This window comes from Helicoverpa zea, chromosome 16, assembly GCF_022581195.2.
Source record: "Helicoverpa zea isolate HzStark_Cry1AcR chromosome 16, ilHelZeax1.1, whole genome shotgun sequence".
Taxonomy (NCBI): Eukaryota; Metazoa; Arthropoda; class Insecta; order Lepidoptera; family Noctuidae; genus Helicoverpa; species Helicoverpa zea.
In genome coordinates, this window is record NC_061467.1 from 5,057,790 (window position 1) to 5,081,908 (window position 24,119).

The 24,119-nt window shown below is 35.7% G+C and overlaps 3 protein-coding genes and 1 non-coding gene across 6 annotated transcripts; 3 read left to right on the forward strand and 1 right to left on the reverse strand.

Annotated features, from left to right (window-relative positions):
• The first annotated feature begins 5,003 nt into the window (after positions 1-5,003).
• On the forward strand, positions 5,004-7,264 carry LOC124637420 (intraflagellar transport protein 22 homolog). 2 transcript variants are annotated; one of them, XM_047173895.1, is made up of 4 exons: positions 5,004-5,090; positions 6,394-6,569; positions 6,858-7,060; positions 7,135-7,264. In XM_047173895.1, exons 2-4 carry the CDS (start codon positions 6,433-6,435, stop codon positions 7,257-7,259), a joined length of 465 nt encoding a protein of 154 aa, XP_047029851.1. In that variant the 5' UTR covers positions 5,004-5,090; positions 6,394-6,432; the 3' UTR covers positions 7,260-7,264. The 2 variants fall into 2 exon arrangements, with proteins under 2 accessions (XP_047029851.1, XP_047029849.1); XM_047173893.1 differs by lacking the exon at positions 5,004-5,090 and adding an exon at positions 6,103-6,239.
• Positions 5,615-5,686, forward strand: Trnaq-cug. The gene has a single exon. It is a non-coding gene; the product is annotated as a tRNA-Gln (tRNA).
• A 762-nt stretch (positions 7,265-8,026) lies between the features above and the next one.
• LOC124637419 (protein suppressor of sable) lies at positions 8,027-14,701 on the reverse strand. Of its 2 annotated transcripts, none has more exons than XM_047173892.1 (2): positions 14,565-14,701; positions 8,027-12,194 (listed from the first exon to the last, which is right to left on the reverse strand). In XM_047173892.1, the coding sequence occupies exon 2, from the start codon at positions 12,179-12,181 to the stop codon at positions 8,633-8,635; it is 3,549 nt and encodes a 1,182-aa protein (XP_047029848.1). In that variant the 5' UTR covers positions 12,182-12,194; positions 14,565-14,701; the 3' UTR covers positions 8,027-8,632. The 2 variants fall into 2 exon arrangements, with proteins under 2 accessions (XP_047029848.1, XP_047029847.1); XM_047173891.1 differs by lacking the exon at positions 14,565-14,701 and adding an exon at positions 13,574-13,824.
• A 553-nt stretch (positions 14,702-15,254) lies between these two features.
• On the forward strand, positions 15,255-24,117 carry LOC124637625 (ubiquitin conjugation factor E4 A). The gene is made up of 16 exons (XM_047174225.1): positions 15,255-16,090; positions 16,162-16,293; positions 16,497-16,660; positions 16,834-17,013; positions 17,374-17,526; positions 17,759-17,927; positions 18,340-18,478; positions 18,875-19,069; positions 19,378-19,548; positions 19,899-20,022; positions 20,552-20,697; positions 21,213-21,362; positions 21,944-22,187; positions 22,591-22,753; positions 23,034-23,238; positions 23,471-24,117. The coding sequence occupies exons 1-16, from the start codon at positions 15,457-15,459 to the stop codon at positions 23,619-23,621; spliced, it is 3,120 nt and encodes a 1,039-aa protein (XP_047030181.1). The 5' UTR covers positions 15,255-15,456; the 3' UTR covers positions 23,622-24,117.
• Positions 24,118-24,119: the final 2 nt, after the last annotated feature.

Genomic DNA, 24,119 nt, shown 5'->3' on the forward strand with positions numbered 1-24,119 from the left:
GTGAGGATTTTGGACATAAAACCAGGGGCTTTCTTAGCCAACTCTCTGGTTTATTCTACAAGCTCTCCTATGTCAGTTTTGCAGAACGTCGAATTTTATGTTTGCGAAAATTGAATTCCACAAAATGAAGAAGATGATCGTAATTCTATACTTCGCAAAACAATCTCAAAAAGCCCTGCCTTGTGGGTTTACTTATGTATTTATCACTAAAATACAAATATGTGTTCTCTGGATGAAGTCATCTACATATCTCATTAAAACCATTGTTTGCGTCTATCTTCCTGCGGTCTTCCTGCATGGTCCAACGAACTATTCAATAGGATGTAAATTAAAGTTCCTTGAAAGTCAATATGCCATAACAATATATCACGAAGCATGGGACATTAATGTAATGATGGTAATTCCGCGTTAGACCATAAAATGGCCAGCGACGTCCAAAGAAATTCAATGTAGCGATTTTTACAAACAAGGCGGTATACACGGCGCCGCTGTCGTTATAGTTCATAAAGAAAATTATAGAAAAAACAAAATTGTTCGAACCATATCTTTATTTACTTGACATTGTTATATCGCATAAAATAAAGTCAATAAATAATGGAAAAGATGTATTTAAGAAATCGTCCACCACTACGTTTTGAGTGAATTTAGTAATGAATTAGATATCTACGGAATTTTAATTAAAGATGTTGCAAAAGGCTTCACATAATTTAGATAAACAATTCCGTGATGATAAACGTATATAAAGGTACTGGCTAAGTATACCTGCATTCATGCATTACAAATGATATCTGTTTCTATAATAAAGCAATGAACGAACCCCACCGTTATGCATCAATGGTTGTACAGAACATTTCCATAAACGCCACATTTAGGAACAAGCTCTCGTTTCACATAATAATGGGCTCCATTTGGCTCTCTCTTCATAATAACTGAAAATTGTTTTATTCTAGACATAACATTTGTAATAAAAGTACACGAGAAAGTTATGTTCCTCTTTTACATAATATTGCAAAGTAGCGCCGATATGACTCTAGTCTTAGATTTACCATAACAAGTCTTAGTAATGTAGGTATCATATTTATAGCCTTAAACGCTTGCAAAGCTTTAATGCTTATGGAATAACTAACTTTATAAAAAACGTACCTAATATTGTGAATCTGAGGTTAAAAATAAACATGATGTCTGCTTATTTACGCTACTGAGTAAGAAAAACATTAAGTAAAGGTCTTCGATAGAAACCGCCGGATTTAGGAGAACCTTAGCGCTTATACGATGATCACGCATCAGAGCGCTATAATGCCAAGTGGTAACGATATGTTTCTTATCGAATGACGTAAGCAGATGTAACAATTATTAAATACCCACGGCCTTATGTATTCATAATGTATTTTCATCTTAAAGCTTTGGTATAAAGCTTTATTTATAAAAATACAATACAAATTCTTTATTTGTGGCGCTCGCCGTAAAAATTCCCGTCCACATTACAATTGGAAATAAGCAAACACACGCATTAGAGGGCCATTCTTTTGTCCGTTGTCTGAGAAAAGTAATAAAATTACATTAAAACTTCATCATGATTGTATACGATTCATTGGTGGGGTCTCACCGTCGCACCATAGCGGGGCAGTTCTTGTTACATGTCTGTTGAAGTGATAACTATAGTTTCGTTACTGTAGCTTGATTGATCGCTTTATCTGGGAATGGGATATGAATAACAATGGTTATTTGAACAGTACAGAACAGGCTATATTTACTCTTAAATGTTCTTACTCCATAAATCATTGTATTGTAACTACGACAAAAGATTTAAACAGGTAAAAGATAAGAAGAGCTTTATAAGATTTGTTACAATTTTTCGTAATCTATTAAGGGTAAATTACCTATATGTTTTGACTATTTCTTTTGCAAATCACAATTCTTTGCATCAGCAACTGATAACCCATCAAAGTTAGATAATGTGGTTTCAAATAGTTTCCTACTCAGGTATAAGAAAGTCCGAACCGTTCAAAACAAACCCTTAAAACTAAAGTTGTAGTTACAAATGATCATTCTATCCCCACACATCAGGATGGTACGCAATATATTGTAAGAGTAAGGCACTACACTTACATAAATTCAGTTATATTTCGAGTTCTATGAGCGCTGCACAATGTAGCTCGCAAGCACGTGGGCGGACCTCGCTAAGTGAAATAGGAGTTGACGCCTGCAAACGTCTAGGCGTTAGTATTTTATTTCATTAGGTTTAAGTTTATGCATGTAACCTTCCTACATTTGTAAAGACTAGTACAGATGGACTGACAGATACTTATATGGTTTTAGTGTCCGAACTGCTAGGTTAACTTCGCGCGAAAATCGATGTGGGCGAATTAGCGGCCTTTATGATGAGGTTGTTTGGGAGTTAAAATAATTTCAGAGATGTGATGAAAACAAGTAAGCTAAAATGCCACTAACACTATCAAAATTACAGAAAATCCTGAACATTGAAGCTCCTATTCTATAATATATATATATATATATAATATAATTATTTATATATATTTATTATATATAATATAATATAATATTTATTATATATAATATAATATATATATATATCCTATAATAGGTAAGTAATGTCACGACGACAAAACAAACCTGGACAACAGAGAGCCTTTTTGTATTCGAGACGTCAGGGTTCCGGAACTTGTGAATAGGTAATTTTGATTGCATTAATAAACTTTTTTTCTGACTATTAGTTGATATCCATAGGAAGAGGAACTCGCACGTGCTAATAGTTTCATCTAATATGTAGGTAGGTACCTACTGCGCCAGATCCATGGCAAATAAAATCCAGTTCAGACCAGAAGATACAGTTACAATGGTTGTTTATGCTACCCACACCATGCATGTATTATATGTCCGGAAACATTTAACTGTCTGTGCGGTGGTTAATTCTATCCTTCACAGCGAAGTTAACTTGTTTATAGTTAAACGCGTGACTTCTCGGTTTACGTAACCAATAACTACTTACTCACTGCTATCACCGGCCACGGCTCCTGAATTCTAAGTTAGGACATTTTATATTCAATTTCGCTAGATATCAACAGAGATTGTCTGTTGATCGATTAATTAAGATAAGCCTTGGCGCCCGACCTGTGAATGGATTACAACACTTCGTCTCAGGAATTTCTCTTGAATAAACAACTGACAATAAACAGTTTATTTTAAACTGGGAACGCATTAGCCTTTGAGAATAGTGTTGAATATTAATGATGATGGATAGAGACGAAGGGCAAAGAAAAGATGGATGAATTGTATTTACGACGTTCAAAAAAACCTAACCTAGGTTTTTGAACGATTACTGGCTGACAATATTACCAGCTTCTCTCTTATTAGGTACACTCTCAGAAAATTCACAGTTATGTATGCAGCAATATGTAATTTCTTGTGAAACAGTTAAAATGTTCAAAACTGTCTAAACAACTACCAAAAACATGAAACGTGCTTGTCAACGACATACACTTATTTGCATTATGATCTACATTGACGATAACCCACCACGAGTCAAGAATTCTGTTACTAAATATATGGTGGCAAGAAGTTTATGGGGGTATACCTACCTACATTATAACGGGGTAGGTAATGACAAACACATAAACGTAGTTATACAGTACTGCTGTTCTATGCAGCAGGGATTATGCAAAGCACTGGAGGCTGTTACGAGAACGACAGCCGACCGCAAGGTCGCTCCCCGTTATCTAATGTTATAAACAGGCTGAGCTCGTTAGTATTTCTGATCTAATCTGCATCAATGAATTACGTATATTTATGGAAACTTTAACGAGAAATGAGAAAACTACATCCTGTAGGTATATTTCAGTTTCTAACCTTTTCTAAAAAGATATTTCTCACAGGAAGTCATGAATATCTGATACCTATCTGCAATTCAAATGCTGGATTTAATTTAACGCAAGATAATTGCTTATAAGAAAACACCGTCACAAGGCAATACTTAGATATTAGAAGGGTAAAAGCTGTAGGTATCCAGGGGCTTTACATATGCTCTGACGAAAAAGGATCCGAGTATAATCATGTGAAGTTAGATGAAACTCCAAGGATGGTTAGTCAAGCAGTTCCACAGAAGCGAAAACCACAGCGCCTACATGCATTTTGTGCGCCTACTGCAATATTAATGCGCACGATCAGTGTGCAGCAGTTAATCAAGCAAGATATTTCGCGTAGGTGCTTAACGATTTGATTAATTTATCTTATCGTTCACGGGTCACAGGTTATTAGTACCGGATGTATATAATTAGCCCATACCTAAACTGATAAGTGGTGCGTTTCATTGGCATTGACCTACTAAAACGTAATATTAACACAACACACGACTACCTACATAAAACCACAGCTTCGTAAAACGTACCCTTTGTATGATTATCTTTAAAATCTACCATGCTCTTTACCTTTAACTACAGGAACAAGACATACAAAAGTTTTTTAGTTATAGGAAAAAATTCAATACAAATGCAAGTCAACATTTATGGCGGCATAACATACCTCTAGTATGGTAGATATACTCCGTAACTTAATCTTAGGTAACTGTTCCCCAGTACTACATAATGAACGAATACCGCCGAGTAAAGCACTTTTTTTTCACTGCAAGGGACCTTGTGGTTAGGAACAGTTACAAAGTATCAGTCAAGAACGACTTCACAGTTAGACATCCCACCCCACGGGTTTTTCTTTGTACTATCATTCGTCCTTACTAATAGATTTCCTTTATATAATGTAGATAGCGACTAAGAGTTATGCAATCGTTTAAAATTGCCGTACAAGGAGATAAGTCGTTATTTATCATCAGTTAGAAGAACTCTGCAGTTTTGCGACAACTGCAGTTAGCTAGAACCTTATTTATTTATTGTTAACTTGTAAGTAAGAATTCTAGGCTCACAAAAAATTACGGGATTGTTGAAAAGAGTTAGCACGATTCTGATACACAAAGATACCCAGAAGGAAAATTTAACATTATTAGAATTGCATGGTTGCACAGCAGATAATCCAGTTTTATCAAATCGATTCCGGTAGGTATACCGGAAATAAGAAATAAGGAAGGTAAGGCACAACCGCACAAAACAAGGTCAAAAAATAGATATTAACTCCAGACATGATAACTTTTAACTTACTGATAAAAGTGTCTTGGACAAAGATATCGGTATTTTAATTTCCGGTTTAAATAATTATGCACTTAGTTGCACTCAGGTGCAAAATTATTATAAAGATTTAAGAAATTCAAATACCAAATGATTGTGCAAAAATGTCATGCTTTTAGTCCCAGCGATTTCAGCTAAGCATTGATTGATCAGTCAACAAGGAAGCTTCTTGCCTCATACTTTTAATTTTTCTTTAGTTTGGCAACTAAACAAGACAATAACTATTTTACAATAACAAGAGCATTATTTTATGCAACAGAACTACGCGTGACAATGGCCAGAATAGATTTTAAAAATAAAGCACGTCTGTCACTAGTCCATTTTCTTAGTTAATTTTAGATCGTACCTGCATTTTTATTATTAGGTCAAAATGTAGGTACAGTGTCTATATAGCACATCTTAATTTTGAGACGAAGCGCAACGGTCCCATGGTGTAATGGTTAGCACTCTGGACTCTGAATCCAGCGATCCGAGTTCAAATCTCGGTGGGACCTGTATTTTTGACCAACATTGAGAGAAAGTCTTCACATATGAATGCTTTGGTTAGATGGCAGAGGTCGTTGAAAAAGATTTAAAAGCAATCAAAACAACGTTGGCAAGTACACAATACTTTAAGGTACATCTTGTTTTTATTTCATGCTACTTATCCCGCTAAGGATAAAATAATTGCGAATTTGGTTTATTAAATTCGAGGTATGCGTTAGGGAAATGTTCGTTATCATAAAAAAATCTAAATAAGTAATATGCATTTCTACTGAAAACCAAATTAGATTATACAGGAACTTATTATTTAAGGAAAAGAGATAAATTATTTTTAACTAACTTCACGAATTGGGCAAAATCAAGTTTCGTAAAACTTAGATACACATAGCAACGCCACGTTGCCTTGGTAATGACTAAACACAACAGTGACAGAGAAAAGCTTTTCAGATTGCACCTTTGTTTATATACATCAAGTGAAACTATTATTTTAATATAGGGATAACTAGGGCGATTGGTGCGATGCAGCCGAACAAACTCAAAATATTGATGATCGGACCTTCGGAGGTAATCAAACACTTAGTTTTGGCATCGCTTTAGGTATTCATACCAATCTGATATACCGATAAGCAGTTAATACCCTACTTAGTAAAATATAATCCTTAGATCATAACTAGGCATTGGGTGTTGGTTACTAAGTATGTGGTGCTTGTCATTTCAGAGTGGCAAAACGAGTATAGCCAACTTCATATCGGATTCGATGAATGTCGAGGAAGTTGAGTCACCTCGACCCACTCAAGGTGTCAGAATAGTGGAATTTGAACTTCCTAATCTGAACATTAATGGAAAAACTATAAACATTGATATAGAACTATGGGACTGCAGCGGTGATCATAGGTGAGGTTGTCGAATAATTTTAATAATGTGCTAATTGTAAAAGTTGTAAATCCAGTTAATGAGTAACCTCGACCAGTAGCTACAAAAAGCGCCATCCATCGAATGAAAGGTTCAACTTTTGTTCTTCGGATCAACAGGTTGATATTTATATAATTGACGAAGTACGTTGATGCACTGTAGCTATAAGATGGCTGCTTCAGCTACCTACCTCTAGTGTAGATACGGCCCCTAAAGGCAAGCAGATTGAAAACTGACTACGTATTATTGTGCGTAACCATACTGTTTCAGGTTTGAATCATGCTGGCCAGCATTGAGGGTCGGCGTTCAGGGAGTGGTATTAGTATGTTCCCCCAACACTGCCCAAGCAGCAGCAAGAGAAATGGAACTTCTCTATAATTATTTCGTGTCACAGCCGAAATTGTCTGCAAAACAGTGCGTTTTATTCTACAACTGCACAGACGATCAAGAAGAAATGGATTCTTTAAGCCTTTGTAAGTTAGTATACCACCTGCATCGGCAATTAATTGGTTATTAATTTTATAACTTTTGTATGATTTTTTTACAGCTCCTACGTTTTCAAAGGTGTCTCAAGTTGCAATTAATTTAAAAACAGGTGGTAATCGTTTAAAAATAGACTTCGCCAGTTATATAACATCAGTTTTGCAATCAATCAATAAAGAGAACTCGTAACCTTATTATCTCCTCGGTGACTTTGATTTTTCTCCACACATACTTACGTAATCCCAACGCTCGCCGATGATATCATACTAGAATACATTAAATTCATTTCTCGCTGTTCATCTCTTCATTCTGGTTTATCTAAAAGGCATAAAAGTTGTAAACAACTGCATCACAGGATGTGTTTGTATTATTGCACATTGTTGTTTAATTTATCGTGTTATTAAAATTCATGTCATATGTTTGATGTTTTCTTATCTTCGTATTGCTGTAGAAAAGAGAATGTATTGCTAAATGGGAATATTTAAACTCGCGGCGCTTCTTCATTCGCAGGCCTGTTACAGGTCTGTGAAACGTCTGTAAAACGCAAAGCGTGACGTTTGGGCCCACTTAATATAAGTGCAATTAACTCATATCATCTTACGTCAACAAAACGAAACACTGATTTTCAGACTATATTTGGGCTTTCAAAAAGTGTTCCATTTGTACCAAGATATTGGATAAATATTAAAATATATAGATAGAATTATTGACTCTCAATATCAATCAAATAACAATAAATGTATATAATTTTATAAATAAAAACATGAACATGAAATACTTATATAGAATGAAAATTCCCTGTCATCACATGACATAAATGAAACATAATTGTATCTCAAGAACATAGCATCCTTCTGAGAAGAGCCAGTTGATGTTTATTTTATTATGTGAACAAATGTATAAACAAATAAATAAAGTAAGTTTTGAAAGTAAAGGTGTGAAAATCAAGACATTTATAAAATATAAACGAATTTATTTTAATGATGAGTAGGCCCGTCTATGATTTTATTACAATATTTACCTACAGAAATAACATTTCAACAATCTAGAGGTAATATTCATATTGCTTTTTCACTATGACGGAGCATAGATATCTACCACCACACGTTGTTTTAATACAAAACTTACAGTTTGCGTTGATTGTTATTTTGAGGATTGAAACAATGCATTATTTTTAATGAAAGAAAAACATTTCATAAACCTCGACGCACGCACTCAGTCTTAAAACATTTGGCTCTTATAATGAGTAATTTTATTTTTAATGAACTTAATTCAGTACTCAAATAATTATTTTACATAGATAAATAACGATACTGAAATTGATCATTTAACTGCTAAATAAAAAATATTTACAATTAATGGGACCTTGTACATTATATTATACACGTTACCTATACCTACCTACACTATTAAAATACAGCGTACCTACTAAGTCTGTCATTAATAATATTATCACCTCGATCACATTTTGCTGCATGTGGAAGGAGTTATCTACGTTAATTAAAATAATTTATTACGTTAACACTATACTATTTGAAAAGCATTTAACATTTATACAAAACCTAATTTCTATCATTCTTCCAATTTCCACGATCATTAAAGTTTTTTCGATCCCTATGCCCTCTACCCGAACCTCCTCGATTCCACCGGTCGTTGCCGCGTCCTCGATGACCTCCTCGATTTGGAAACCTTGGGTAATTTTGGTCACCGTCCATAAAATTAAAATCATTGCCAGGCCCAGGACCATTATAAGGCATATTTCCAAAGTTGTTAGGTCCACCAAATTTATTATTAAAATTATGAGGAATATTTGGAGCTATTCCTAGAAGTCCAGGCGTCGGACCTCCCCGTGGATCAGGCATAGATTGATTAAATCCATGCATGTTACCTAAATTCATATTATTCATACCTGGCATACCCATTGGTGGAATATTCATCATGTTCATATTACCTCCGTCCATTGATCCCGGAGGTCCACCCATGTTGCTATTCATGCCAAATGGAGTTTGATTAAAATTAACTGGAGTTTTGAGTAAAGCTTCTTTGGGTTTTGGTAAATAGGAGTACTCACCATTTTCACCTAATGAAACACCCAAGTTTGTAAATATTTTACACAACACACTATTGCTTTGTATGGAAGCTAAATCGAATTTCTTTCCGGGAACCTTCTCCTGTTGATACTGTTTAATCATTTGTGTCACCGGTGCTAAATGTTGATTTACAAATATCTTTTGTGTTGAACTCATTTCTTTATACCAATTGGAATTTTGGAGTATAGTTTGTAAATCTAATGAACTAGATTTTTGATCTTGAGCAACAGCTTCCCCGGCATCCTTAGGTTTTCTTCGTGGGTCGACTCTAGGGCCCGTGGGAGTTGTGGCAGTTGAATTCTTGTTAGACTTTTCACTGTCGCTGTTGGACTCATCAACTGATAATCTAAAAACTTTCCTAAGTCGTGGATCTACTAATGCCTGTGACTTAGCCGTACTATTTCTAATATCGGTATAGTCTGGCCGTGGTATATCAATAAGCACTACTTTGTAGGTCATAGGAGGATGGCTATTGATTGAGGCATTTATTTCCGAAGCTGGAGTGTAGTTCGGCAGAGGCTTAAAGGGCAAACCTAAACGAAAATCAATATCTCCACTAGTCTGACGCAAGTCAGTATCACCAAAAGCGGGAAGATTAAAATCAGACTGCCGCAAATCGACATCAGTCCTTCGCCGACCATCCGTCGGCTCACCATCAATACACTCATAAATTGAAACTCGTGGAGGCCTTTTAGTAGAAGACTTAATGGAATCACTTTGTTTTTCTGGAGAGCGTCTTGCTCGCGGATCTCTCGGTCTATTTTGTGGAGACGCTGCACCCTCAGAACTATTTTCAACTTTATTTTCTTGCAGATTATTTTTCATGGTATTTAACAATTTTGTGACCTCGTCGCTTATATCAATTTTTGAAAGATCTCCAAGCCTGCTTAATAAAGCAGAGGGTTCTATTACTTGTGGAGTGGACGCTTGTGGAGAGGGAGACTTCTGCTGAGGTGATGAAGCAGGAGACTTTTTCTTCATTCCTTTTTCTTCATCACTTGAATACCATTTTTCATCTATTAATAAATTGTTATCCTCATCGTCAGTAGTTGATCGGCGGTGTCTCTTTTCAGGGTTCTTAAACAAAGGCTCTGGTTGTAAAAATCTAATATCTGTATCACATTCTTTCGTTACGTGGTTGTCTTCAATGGCAGTATGCATAACTCTAGGAGCGTCATCCGAAAAAGGAAGAACACGATGGTCTACGTCCTTTGATTCATTAGAAATAACAGGTTTATCCGTTTCATACGTCTCGTTAGAAATATCAATATTTTCTTTATCTTTCGTCGCGAATTTAAGAGCATCTTTTGTATACTGGTCTATATCAATCATATCCTTGCTCGTCTGTGAATCTTTTTGACTGGGTTTATTAGAGGCGGTTTCTTCAGATCCTGGAAGCATTGCAGATGGCTGGAATCGCATATCAATGTCTTTTCCTGGTAAATCTGTCGATATCGTTGCATTACTAGAAACAGGTACAGCTATAGGCGGCACTCTTAAATCTAAATCTTTACTACCAGCTGCTTGATTAATGAACTGTGGTGGATCATTGTTGGTATTAATTAATCCTAACTTTTGTATATTCATTGTGTTTAATTGAATTTCGGTTATTTGTTTTAACGATAACCCTATGCTATTCAACTGCAATACAGTAAGTTGGCCGAGCTGATCTAAATTATCAATACCCATTTTAGTTAGATCTGAAATTTGTCGAGGAGTTAAAACCCCAGTTAAATTCTTTATGCTAAGTACATTACTTGAGTTTGTGTTATTATTCGGCGATGAGTTGATGTTAAAGTTTTGATTATTAGATATATCATTTTGCCACCTCGACTGTCGTACTTTTGGTGATATTTTATTTTGTCTCTCGTTCATATAGTTTCCTTGATTCATTGACTCTGGAGTATTTTGGGGATTTGGTATATTTAACTCAAATAATGATGGAATGTTTTTTTCATTACCTTCCGAAGATTCGTTATATTGTTGGATTAATTTTGCTTGAGTCGTTTGTAACATTTTTAACGCCCCTTCTCTGTTAAGCCGTGGGAAATCACCTAAAATTTCTTTAGGAGCAGACTCTATATGTTTTAAAAGAATATTTTTCAAACCATCACTTAAGGGTTTACCATGTGCGAATTTACATTCATCTTTATATATACACTGAAGCCCAGTATGATAATATTTACATGGAAAATCAGCATGCATGTACAAACATTTATCTCTTTTTGCACAACAATCCATTAAATAAAACTTGCATAATTCCATTTTTCTTGGCGGTTGTGCATCATGTGAATAAATGCAGTCATCACCTTTATGGCATTTACCTTGCATGTAATATAAACAAACTCCGTCAGGGTCCTGCATTGGATGGTTGCCTCGTCTACGGTCATTTTTATTGTTTTTGTTTCGTTCACGCTGTCTGTTGTGTCTCTGTTGCCTATGGTGCTGTTGCTGTCCCCTAGACTCCTGACTGCTGTCAGATGCATATGAATCTCTATCGTCATCAGCATAAACATCATCAGGCGACTGCCTGTGTACAGGAGACGCTCCTCTCACACACATCATTTCACTTTCATCCATTTCATCAGAATAATCTTGTTTTTTACGCTTTTTACTAGGACCATCTTTTATATCATGTTTCTTTCGTTTTTTATGTTTTCGGCGATCTTCTACATCATCGTCGTTATCATCAATGCCATCATTTTTGTTCATGGCTTTTCTGATGGCTTTTTCAATGTTGCCAGCAAAATCATCTTCTGTAGGACTAGAATATTTCCGATTCTTTTTACTTTTGTCCTTAAACTTTTGTTCTTTATTAGCTTTTGACTTCTTTTTCTTACCTGATTTTGAATAATAAAAATCTTGGATTTCTGATTTTACCGTGGGCATTTTATCGTTGATAGTAGGTACTGTATCCATACCTTTCTCCTCCGCTGGAATTTCAGTTGCTTCTTCACCTTCACTCTCAATCTCCCCATCTTCCAAATCTTCCATTTCAGTATTAGGCTCAGCTTCCGTCATCTTGAAAGTGTCACTGGAATGAGACAAATGCACAATTAATTACGATTACTTCATTGCCTAATTTATATACCATACTTAATTGAATGATCATTTATAGAGAGGCACTATCGTAATTTACTCATGTGTATGACAGCAAAATTATCAGCTTTGTATAATGGCATATTTATTTGTGTAAATCCTATGTACCAAGAAACTTTTAGAACATCTATGCGATAATAATTTCCATTATTTGTTATTCAAATTTTCTCAATGCGATAAAGAAAAGACGATAAGTAATGAGTTGTTTTCTATTATAGTTTCGTAGACAAAACGTTTGTGACCAATTTAAATCTGTTGCGTCAATAGATGGCGCTAGTTCAAATTGCTACCTCGATATTATGTAGGAAAAGTTTTGAAAGAGTACTTTTGTACATTATGAAATTATGAAATACCTCTGCAACAATAGGAAGTTACAAATAGTATGCCAAAAAATATATATATGCAAGGAATATGTGCTTATTAGGTCTGAAAATACATAAATAAGAAAATACTATTAAGTATGAGTAGATAATTGAACTTATGAAGAGAGCAGGGACGAATGTTCACATTTTACCTATAATTGCTGCGTGGATCAAAACAGATAAGACGGGCTTTAGATGATAATTATGTAAATAATGTGACTACAATTTGAAGATATCTTGTTTTCTTAGATATTTCAAATGTTATTTATTTGGCAATGTAGGTAAGCACGCAGTTAAAATTTCGATATCATTCACGGCTTTGTAAAGTGATAAAAAGTTACAAGCTATATTTTTATGTTTCGTGTTATCATAATGGTTCCGAGTAATATGACCAACAAACAAATCTCAATTCTCGATAAAATTAGGAGTCACGGTCAAATTCTACTTAGCTACGTTCCTGCCGCATCAACTACGCATTATTCTTAACATGTTGGATGACAGCTTACTCACTTCTCCAACAAGTGAGAAAGGGACATCAACAATGTTACAAATACTAACAAGCGTCGATGAAACGGCAAACACGTCATGCAAGGAAAATCCACTGTCATACTCGCCATTTTTACTGTATAATGCACCCAAATTAAAGAGGAAGACGACAAAGGACCCGTTAGCAAGTTAGGGACTGAAACGTCACAGATCTATTTTTAGCGAATTTAAATCAACCAAGGCTAAAAAACAAAAACAGATTACTAAATAGGAAATGGAATTCAAAAAATCTTACAAAAAATCACAATACGACAATCACATTGCACTCTATATGCAAGACACGCCCTTGTGACTGCGCATGATAAATTAAGAAAAAAAATTGAGTAATTAGTTTGCTAGTTAATAAGTGTAATCGTCTATCTATAATCCACGAGAATAAATCTCGATTTTCTTTCAAATACTATACCTAATATTCGTCGGAACAATTATCATTGGGAATGTTTCTCCAGGAATCACAAAATTACTTAGGCGTTGCGCAGTTCGAAATTCAACATGTATGGCAGAAGTCAGTACAATAACTGTTCATAGCCACTACTTTCAAGAGTAATTTAGGTAGATACAGCCAAGCCAAGCAAGCAGTGGGTGGCCGTTCACATTTCACAATATCTAGCTGCGCGCTGCGCTCTCGCTACGATTTGAATGACGTCAGCCTTCTAGAACGGCAAGATATCTGTCCTTCCTTTCATCGAGGTCACGCACGAGTCGTATAACGCTTACACACACTAACACAAAAATATCGTTGTGGTCGGGTCGGATATCTACGTGTAAATATGGCGTGTTGTTAACCTACATACACTGAGTACCTAAACGGTCCTTTCAATTTAGCAGCATTATAATGTAAAATATGAACGTGAAAAGTAGAAATCATCAAATAAATATGGACGGTGCAAGAAATGATTAGAATAAGAATTTATGACGATACAATTTACATTACCGACACCAAACAGTAACCCCTCTTATAGGCATAAAAATATTATTTTACATAGGTACACAAATATTATAAATACATTCAAAAGATAAGTAAAGAAATCATAATATCATGCACAAAATTAGAGTTGTTTCAAGAGTTAATAATGAGACATACTCTAAATCTTAGTTCGATAATTTGTGTACGGCCATGGCTGCCAAGCACAAGACAGTTATCGCTTTGTTACGGCCGCCATTTTGGCTGGGTAGCAATATTATTAGATTGATCAATAACGAGTGATACGATTACCGATTTGCAAAATACTATGCATAATTCCTTTGAAACGCGCATTAAACAAAAATGTGTAACGTTGATGGATATTGCACGTGTATGGTATTTCCTTTAGCTGACCAAGCACTTTATGTAAAAGGGGACACGCATTCATAAAATGGCCTAACGAGTAAATATTAATAATTGTTACCAATCTTACATTAATGAACGAATCACTATAAGCGACTACTAAACGCCATAAAAAATGTAAATTTCTCGGTCATGTCCTGCATAAAGACGTAACAATTCGAGTACGCTAGATTGATATCGAACGACGACTGTAGCAGAACAATGCGGCAATCTAAAAATATTTAGTTATAAATTTTGACACGCTGGAAGTGGAAGCGCTAGTGCTGCGACACCATTACGCCCTCTGCAGTACTTACTTTACAAAAATGTGCGTAGAGTTTCCGTTCAATAGTATCTACTTTATAGTTTTTCTTTATTTAAAAACTATTTCTTTAATGTTATTGTAGAAAATAAAAGAATTTAGTCTTTTTTTAATTCCAAATGAGAGATTTTAGTACAATTAACTAATATTAAAATAATTAACACATAAAGAGTTTCTGAAATGATTGTGACTTGAATGTTGCAAATTTATAAAAAAGTTGAAAATTGCTAATTTGTTGCCAGCTGAAAATAATATATAAACATTTACAAAAGTAGAATGACTAAAAGATTTTTATATTTGAAAATCGAGGCTCTACAGTTAAATAACGATCTTAATAAGTCAAATAGTAATAAAGAAAATATCTGCATCGATATGTTTAAAAACATATTTTAGTGCATAGCGGTATTTCAAAACCGAAAGTAAATGTCATCATGATCATCGAAATCGTAATGTCACTTTATTATCAATTTTGTGATAAGTCAGCGTTTCGACGAAAATACAAATTTTTCTTGGGTTTACTTTTGCTTACGATTTATCGTAAATATTCATGCTATGATTTTAAAGAACAAAATGTAATTTGACGTTGTATGTGATCGTGTCTTGAATAATTTTTAATATATAACGTGATATTGTTAGTGCTCGTCAAGTTTACAACAATTTTATGATGTCTGAACCAAACAATCCATTCGCTGGGCTATTAGGGGCCTCTGAAGTATCGTCGACAATTGAATCCCCTCGTGTTGAGGACAATGCTGCCTTTCCAGCTGCCTCCAAAATACCGCCCGGCGCTGAAGAAATCGAAACAATAAATAACATTGTCGAAAACGTTTTCCACTTTACAATTAATCCTAAAGCCGCAGAATATCCAGGTGGAGAGAGACAACTAGTCTTTTTAGAGGAACTAGCAGAAGCAACTAAACCACAAGTGTATTTGGATTTAGAAGCCTTAGAGCAGGCTTTGTTTGAAAGGCTACTACTCACAGACGTTGAATCAAGTGTAATACCGAAAACATGCAAGGTTTACCAAGAACATGTTATACAAAAGCAGATTTTTCCATACTTGTTTAGCTCCATTCAGAATTTACAAAGTTATGAGCAAGTATCTTCCCCAGTTGTGAAGACAGCTGTACAAAAGATGAAGGAGCTCATATTCAGAAATGCTGTGACCGCTCTTAAGCAACCAGCATTATTTGAAGGGCAAGATTTTTCTATACAGCTTGTGGAACTTTTACAGCATGTTGACCCTCAGTGTCACACATTTTTCTTAGACATTGTGAAAGCATTTATGTCCGATGGTAATAATCTTCATTCCTTTGTTTCTTGTCATACTTTAATTTTTAGAACTTATTCATAATATTTCTTATAGGTGATCCGAATTCTCAAGAACAGTTGCGAGAAACAATGATACCTGTATTAAAAAGAATACACATAGATGTAAACAAATCAAATCTTATTAATTTACCTATTTACGTACTGCCATCTATTCACCTATTTGCTGGTAAGTGACCTTGTTGTTAACTCAAATATTCATTAAATGACAATAACAATACTACCTTTATTGTTTAAATAGATTTTCTATTTCTGATCTTCTATATTGCATCTTTTTCATTCACAAATTTTGTGTTGCGAGGCACAGATATCAAAATTAAAACAATGTTTTCGATTTAATATCAGATATTAATTACAACTTTTACATTACAGCCAATCAATGGTTAGCCCCCGTTTTATTAGAAGCCTGTGAACCCAAGAATGAGACCAATGGCAGATTCTACCAGGATTCCGTCATTGGTGCCTTACTGAGCCTCTCAGTTTTACCAAGAAATGCATCATTACCACACGATTTCTTTGACAATCCTATGGATCAGGTACAGTTTGTAAATAACTTCTTTGTCTTCAAAAATCTTATTCTTTTTATAAGTAGATAATTTAATTACAAATTACGAGTGTGACATAAATATAATCCAATTAGCTTAGTTCTATGATTTTCTTACAATAAGACTCTGGTGATGTTCATTATAATATGTGAATGTTATTTCAGGCAGCTACATCTATGATAGAGACCTCAGTTTGGAATGCGTCTTCCCACCTAACAAATTATTTGCATAGAATATTCTTAACCATACTCAAAGGTGGCCCGCATTTGAGGAATAGGCTGCTATCTTGGATCGGAAAGTGTTTAAAATCAAATGTTGGTAGAGGAAAACTTTGGAATGTTCAGGTGATTATTTATTTCATTTTACCTCATAGGGAGAGATCGCTTGCAGTATGGACATGTATTGGTTAAAGTCTGTTATTGGTGATCGGCTGATACATTCGTTATTTTTTATATTCCAATACTGTGTGGAGAAAATGATAACTGACAACTAATTTACTGCATCTGTCTTATTTCTGCATCTCATTTTCATGTTACTCCTTGTTTGTGTACATTATGTATGTATGATAATTAATTATTTTCCGAATGAGGCCGAAAATATACAATTCTCCACATATCCCTCTCAATTCTTGGCATTAATCCAGAATCTTATTCCTACATGACTTGCACACAAATTCACTTAACAATGTCTTTTGTCAATTTCAGCATGGGGAAGTGAGTGCGGCAACTCTAAGCACAGTGTCGGATGGTTTCATGCTTAACTTAGGAGCTGTGTTGCTGCAGCTATGCCAACCATTCTGTAACTCAGCTGATGATCCGAAGGCACTCAAGATTGACCCTACATATGGTGCTGTATTGGTAAGATATTATCTATATACCTATCAGTTTCTTTACTATGTGAGGATAGGAAAAAAACTTTTATGTTCTACACTTATTGGTATAGTAACTTTCCTTTTCAGGTGTTTTTCCTATTTGAATTTGATTATGTCTTTCAAATTAAAGAAACAAATAAAACATGTAACTAACCAATACTTTTTTATTCTTATGTTAGTTAAAACCTATCTTCCAAATATTTGTCCTATCATTGCAGCCTCAAGAATGCGTGGCCAAATCAGTGCATTTAGACTGCCTACACAGTGAGACTTGTTTACTGCCATCCAGAGTGACAGAAGATGATCAGCCTGTCAAACGGCCAACGGCTGACACATACAACTTTGTCACTGAGTGCTTCTTCATGACTCAGAAGTGCATTGATTTGGGTAAGTTAATTGTTTATACAAAAGTTTGAAAGCATGTATTGTAGTATGGATGTATGTATCATGTTGTTGGTATGTTTGTGACTCTTTAAAAATACTGTGTAGATTTTGATGAAACTCTGAAGAGAAAAATAGTCTGAAGGGGATGAAACCGTGGATGGGAGCTAGGTAATAATTAATTCGTGTTTTCTTTGTAGTATTTATATAGTAGAGGAATACACTATTCGAATAAAGTTTTCTCTAAGTGCATTACGTGTGTGCCCGGTACCACCATAGTCTCAGTAAAAAATTCTACCAGTAAATTATTGTAATGTACACATTTTATTTTTGTTGATTGTTACTTAACTTTTTATTGCGGGACTCTTTTATTTATTCTTTATTTATTAAAGTTTTTAATGACATTTGGCCATTCTAGGTGTTCGTGTATGTGCTGAGAAGCTATGGCGGTGTGGTCAAGAGCTGGGACAGGCTCAGCGCGCACTGGCAGACGTGGCGGCCGGAGCGCATCACCTCGTCGAGCCCATGAGGCAGAGGGCACATCATCTTATGTCCAAGTAATGTTGTATTTATTATTAACTGTGTCACTTGTATACCTAAGGATGTTCCTTACATGCTGCGGTATTGTTCGAAAGAGTTAACATGGCCCTGGTACATGAAGGGCTCAGGAAAGAATATGGTTGGTTTTAGTCAGTAAGAGTCTGACACTCATGCTGCACCCACAGCGGAGGGGTCATCTTGTAAATATTGAAACTAAACAAATGTCATGTAGACACAATTTAGAGGAATAATTTTTATTAACTTAGCAAATATTAAACCTAGGGCAAGGATATTATTTTCAATTAGTCTATAGTGCAAAAGAAAACAAAGTGAGTGACTTACAAAAATTATTACTTACATTAATTATTTTTTGTATACCTATATTTACCAATTTAAAATACCTCTTTTAACAGATTCGTAAGCCTCCGCTGCGCGTTACTCGAGAAGGAAATGCTGACGAACCTCAATCGTCTACAAGCGACGACTTGCACGTGGCTCGTGCAAGTGGCCGTGAGAGCAGACCCTGAGGCGCCGCAGTCCTGTTACGCGCCCATGAGCATGGTGCCCATACAGATGCCTGTTACTACACCGCCGCCTGATACTTTAAGGTAAAATTAATTTTAAAGCTCTCGCCAAACTTTTTGTCGTCACGGAACTTTGCGCAGAAACCATGTTTAGGTATAGGATAACAACAAACGTCTTATAATCAAGTCCTTGTGATGTTAACTTCTTAAAAGAAGTGTACATGGAATTTCTTGCCAGCCCTTTTCCATGGGATCAACTTTTTGGAACCTTGCAAGTAGAGTGGCGTTTCATAAGATCCTGCAAAGGCGTATTTGAAATAAAAACATTTTACTTTGAGAAGGTGCATTCTATTTATATCTTTGTGTTATAACTTATGAATTTACCTTTGCAGATGTGTCCCAGAGTTCGTGCTGGAAAATGTGGTGGTTCTGATAACGATGGCTCGGCGTACGTCGTCCGCCATCACGGAGGAGGCGGACGTGGCCAGCGTGCTGCGGCCCGCGCTCACGCTCGTGCTCACCTTCATGGGCGACTCCAGCCGCACTTACAACCCTCACCTCAGGTATGTAGACACAGCAGTAACACCAACAGAGCCGCCAGCACGGAGGAGGCGGACGTGGCCAGCGTGCTGCGGCCCGCCACATACCAAATATATTATGGTCTTAAACATATATAATCATGACAAGCTCATAAAAGGATCACTTTCAAGTATCGCTTATTCTTTTATAGGTAGGGATCGTCGTACCTCAAGCCCTTGCCCACTTATATGTGCCCGTGAACGTATTTAGTGGGAAGTGGGAAGATGGTAAAGTAAAGTAGGACTGGCAAGAAATCAAATTTCCTGTCACGTTATTTAGAGAATGTATATACAGTGCTATAAGTCACTAATCTATTACCACAATTGTTTTACAGAGCTCGACTAGCGGAATGTCTCGAAGCGATGTTACCGAATCACCCAGATGACCAGCAACCACTGAGCAGCTTAGCGTCCTTTTACAGAGAACAGTTGTTCAAGGAACATCCACATCGATTGCAGGTATACTTGAAACAACGAAACAGTTATTCTTGAATATATGATTGATATTGATAAGAAAATAACTACACTCAAATTTTTCGTCGGTTTGACGTGTATAGCTGTGTTTACCTATATCTAACCTAAACGGATTGTTTTTTTTTGTAATTGCAATAATGTTACACAAATGGTTGTTAAAAATCTTTTTCTTTATTTTTCTTCTTTTGTATAATAGAAAGGTTTAGGCCCAGTTTCACTGGTTACCTGTGATATGATAATTTATATAATCTGGCAGAAATTATAAGCAGCTTTTATCTGACATACAAAGGCTTATATGGCAGATAACAGCTGCTTATAATTTCTGCCAAATTATGTAGAGGCCTTATATGGAAGGAAGCTTTAATAACTGGCCGAGACCAGTGAAACCAAAAGTTATAGTTTATTTGTGTAATTCTTTCCTGAGAGGTTATCAGAGACTTTATCGGTAACTGGTGACAGTGGTCAATAGTATTGCAAACTCATTTTAATATTACTTTTTTTCCACCCCCCACAGCTAGTGCCCTGTCTACTGGACGTGTTCGTGGGCATAGAGATGACGGGCCAGAGCGTGCAGTTTGAACAGAAGTTCAACTACCGCCGCCCCATGTACCTCGTCATGGACTTCCTGTGGGCTATGGAAGAACATAGAGATGCATTTACGTTAGTATTCTTTTATAGTCAAAACATCTTTAATGCAATTTTTACTAGGTATATAAAAATATTTGTTTTAGTAGAAACTTTGCTCTGCGACGTTCACTTTGTAGAAAGTTTCTACGAAGAGGTTGTGGCATCACAAAGCATCATCCTACTTCTTCTTTCTAAATACATTGTATTATTACATGTAGTTATTTTTTTTATTCTAACTCGTCATATACATATTGATCGAGAACTACTCTTGTCAGTTTGAGGTATTGGTAGAAGACATTTCAACTCTTGAAGCATTTATTTTTTCTGAAACAAATCATCATGATACAAATCTATGTTTTTTCCTATTTATGGTATTTATTCCATAATGAGAGAAAAGCACGGTGAAATCTCATGCGCTAAACCTGCTTCCCCATGCTCTACCGCTTTACATCACAATATATTTAATTTTATTCGAAAAATCTCACACAAACGGAAGAAAAAAAACAGATTGAGAGCAAAACAATCATCATATACAATTTAATTTACAGGCGATTAGCGAAAGAGGCCGAAGCTAACATGGAGGCCGTACACCCACCGATATTCCTGAGATTTGTGAACCTTCTCATGAATGACGCCATCTTCTTGCTCGACGAAGCGCTCGGGAATATGGCACAGATACGTACCATGCAGACTGCGCAGTAAGTAGACTTTATAGACTTATTTATATTTATTTAACTTGTATAGATTTGGACTTTAATAAGTGAAGTACTGACTAGATTTGTAGCATGTACCAAAATGGGATACTTTGGTTTTGACTATAAATTCAGACTTTTCTGTGTTATTCTTTAAAGCATTTTACTCGGCAAAATTACAATACAAATTATAGGTATATATGGTAAAAATTGTACTGAGAAAAGTAAGATATTTAATGCCCTCTAATAAGGCTGAAATGTGAATAAAACATACTTCATCCTATCTTTATGTCCGACTTCCCATAAAGGAGGTTCTACTATGTTATTGTACTATGTTTGTTTTTACACAAATAACCAAAATTTAACTAATAATTACAGAGAATCAGGCTCATGGGCCAACTTGCCATCACAAGAGTGAGCTCAGAACCTATCCAACTTATCCTACATCGACATGTAGGCTCGCGTCAACTATATCATAAACCGTGATACTATTCGAACGCTCGTCCTTTAGGCTGTAATACGAACTAAACACTATCATACAACCTTTTTACACAAATACAAAATCAAATCTTCAACTATTTTCACAGGGAATCAGGCTCATGGGCCAACCTACCATCACAAGAGCGAGCTCAGAACCTATCCAACCTCTCCCACATCGGTATGTTGGCGCGGTTCGACAACATCCTGGGCCGTGACACCATCCGCACTCTCGTACGCCTCACCGCGCATGCGCCGTATGTCTTCTGTCATCCAACACTGGTGGAACGGATCGCGTCCATGCTCAACTACTTCTTACTGCATCTCGTTGGGCCTAATAAGAAGAATTTTAAGGTGAGTTTTGGTGTAAAATATTGACTGATGTTATTTTGTTTTGCTAAACATTATCACTTACGGTAAGGCCTAAAGCAACTACAATTAATTTATGTCTTTTAGTAAATTACAACAAAAAACATGTATCGTCAAAATACATAGTGAACAGTTGTTAAGAATACTGACGTTTTTGTTAACGGTGAAGTTTCCTAATTCTGGCACAAGCTCTACATACTTACAGTTTTGATACATATCTTTAATGTTACAACGCTATCCCATCGATACGTTTGCGTGTTTTTTGTTCATTTAATAAAAAAATCCAGATAACAAAAGACATTGTAAACTAATAATATTATGTCTCTCCAACTTACATACCTCGCTCCCGCCATAAACAATCCAAACCATCAACCTCACCTCCTTTCAGGTAAAAGACATGAAAGAGTACGAGTTCGAGCCAGCCAGTACTGTGCTGGACATCTGTCGCATGTACGTGGAACTGGGCAGCAACGAGCGCTTCTGTGCCGCCGTGTCGGATGACGGACGGTCGTACTCACCGCAACTGTTTACGTTAGCTGAAGCTGTATTGGGCAAGTATTTTTTATAATCAAAATTAAGTAACTACATGGATGGATTAAGCCATGATTTTTGGAAAGCCTTGGTCCGCCATTAATGAGCCATGTTGTCCTAGTATACAGCCCGTCAAAAGAGTGAAAACCGCGCGTACATGACGGTTCCGTTTTAACTTTACATATTTGTTTAATGACCCAAGTGATATAGATAGAACTTCTTAGCGATGATCTGTGTAAGTTGTCAGATTGTACACAAAATCTGTTAATAACTAAAAAAACATTTTTATTTCCTCCTTAGCTCGCATCGGAGGAGGAGCTCTCATAGGTTCGCTACGTGAAGTAGCCACGTGCGTAGAAAGGTTTGCAGTACAGCGGCAACGAGACGAGGAGATACTTGCCAACGCGCCTGAGGAGTTCCTCGACCCCATCATGAGCACCCTCATGATGGACCCTGTTATACTGCCCAGTTCCCGCACCACAGTCGATAGAACCACCATCGCGAGGTATAGCCGTCAAAAATAATATTTTCAAGATAAAAAAAATCGGTAAAATAAACTTCGATGGAAGTCGTAATATAATTGACCATTTTTAGCCTATAAATTATTTAGCCATTTTTAGCCTATAAATGGCATTTATAGCCTTCTGCCAAAAAGGGCTATGTTGTTTTGCGTTTTGTTTTTTAAACTTTGTAATCATTAATGATTTCACTATAACTAACTCATTCCACTGTTTCAGACATCTTCTGAGTGACCAATCAGATCCGTTCAACCGATCGCCGCTGTCTATGGACCAAGTGAAGTCCAACACCGAACTCAAAGAGAAAATCCTAGCATGGATTGCTCAACAGAAGCAGAATATTGCTCAAAACCCGACCAGTAACGAATAGAAGACAAATATAAATAGTTTTTTGTATATTTTACTAGAAAAGCTAGTATATTAATGTAGGTTATTTTAGTTAGAGAGTAGATTTCGTATTGAAGGCAATACTATACATTATATATAAGGGCCGTAGTTATAATTGGGATGTTTGTGTGGTTTTGTGTCAAGTGATAACAGTGTTTAATGTATTATAATTTCTTTAGTTGTGTTTCAATTCTTGTAAATTTTAGTTAGTCATCCAATTTTTGGCACATATCATTTACAGTTAATGTTCTCTATTGTTTATTAAGTACATATTCTATTATTTGTTTCAAGCGTTCAATTTGTTTATATGCTATTGTTATTGAATGATGTCATTGGGTGCATTTTAATTTACTAGGTGGGTACAGATTTACAATTAAAGTTTGTACTTTACTTTTATTGTGATAAATTACTATTTTCTGTCTATGATTTAGCATAATAAACTTATACTAGATATAATTAATATATTTCTTGAACTCCAACG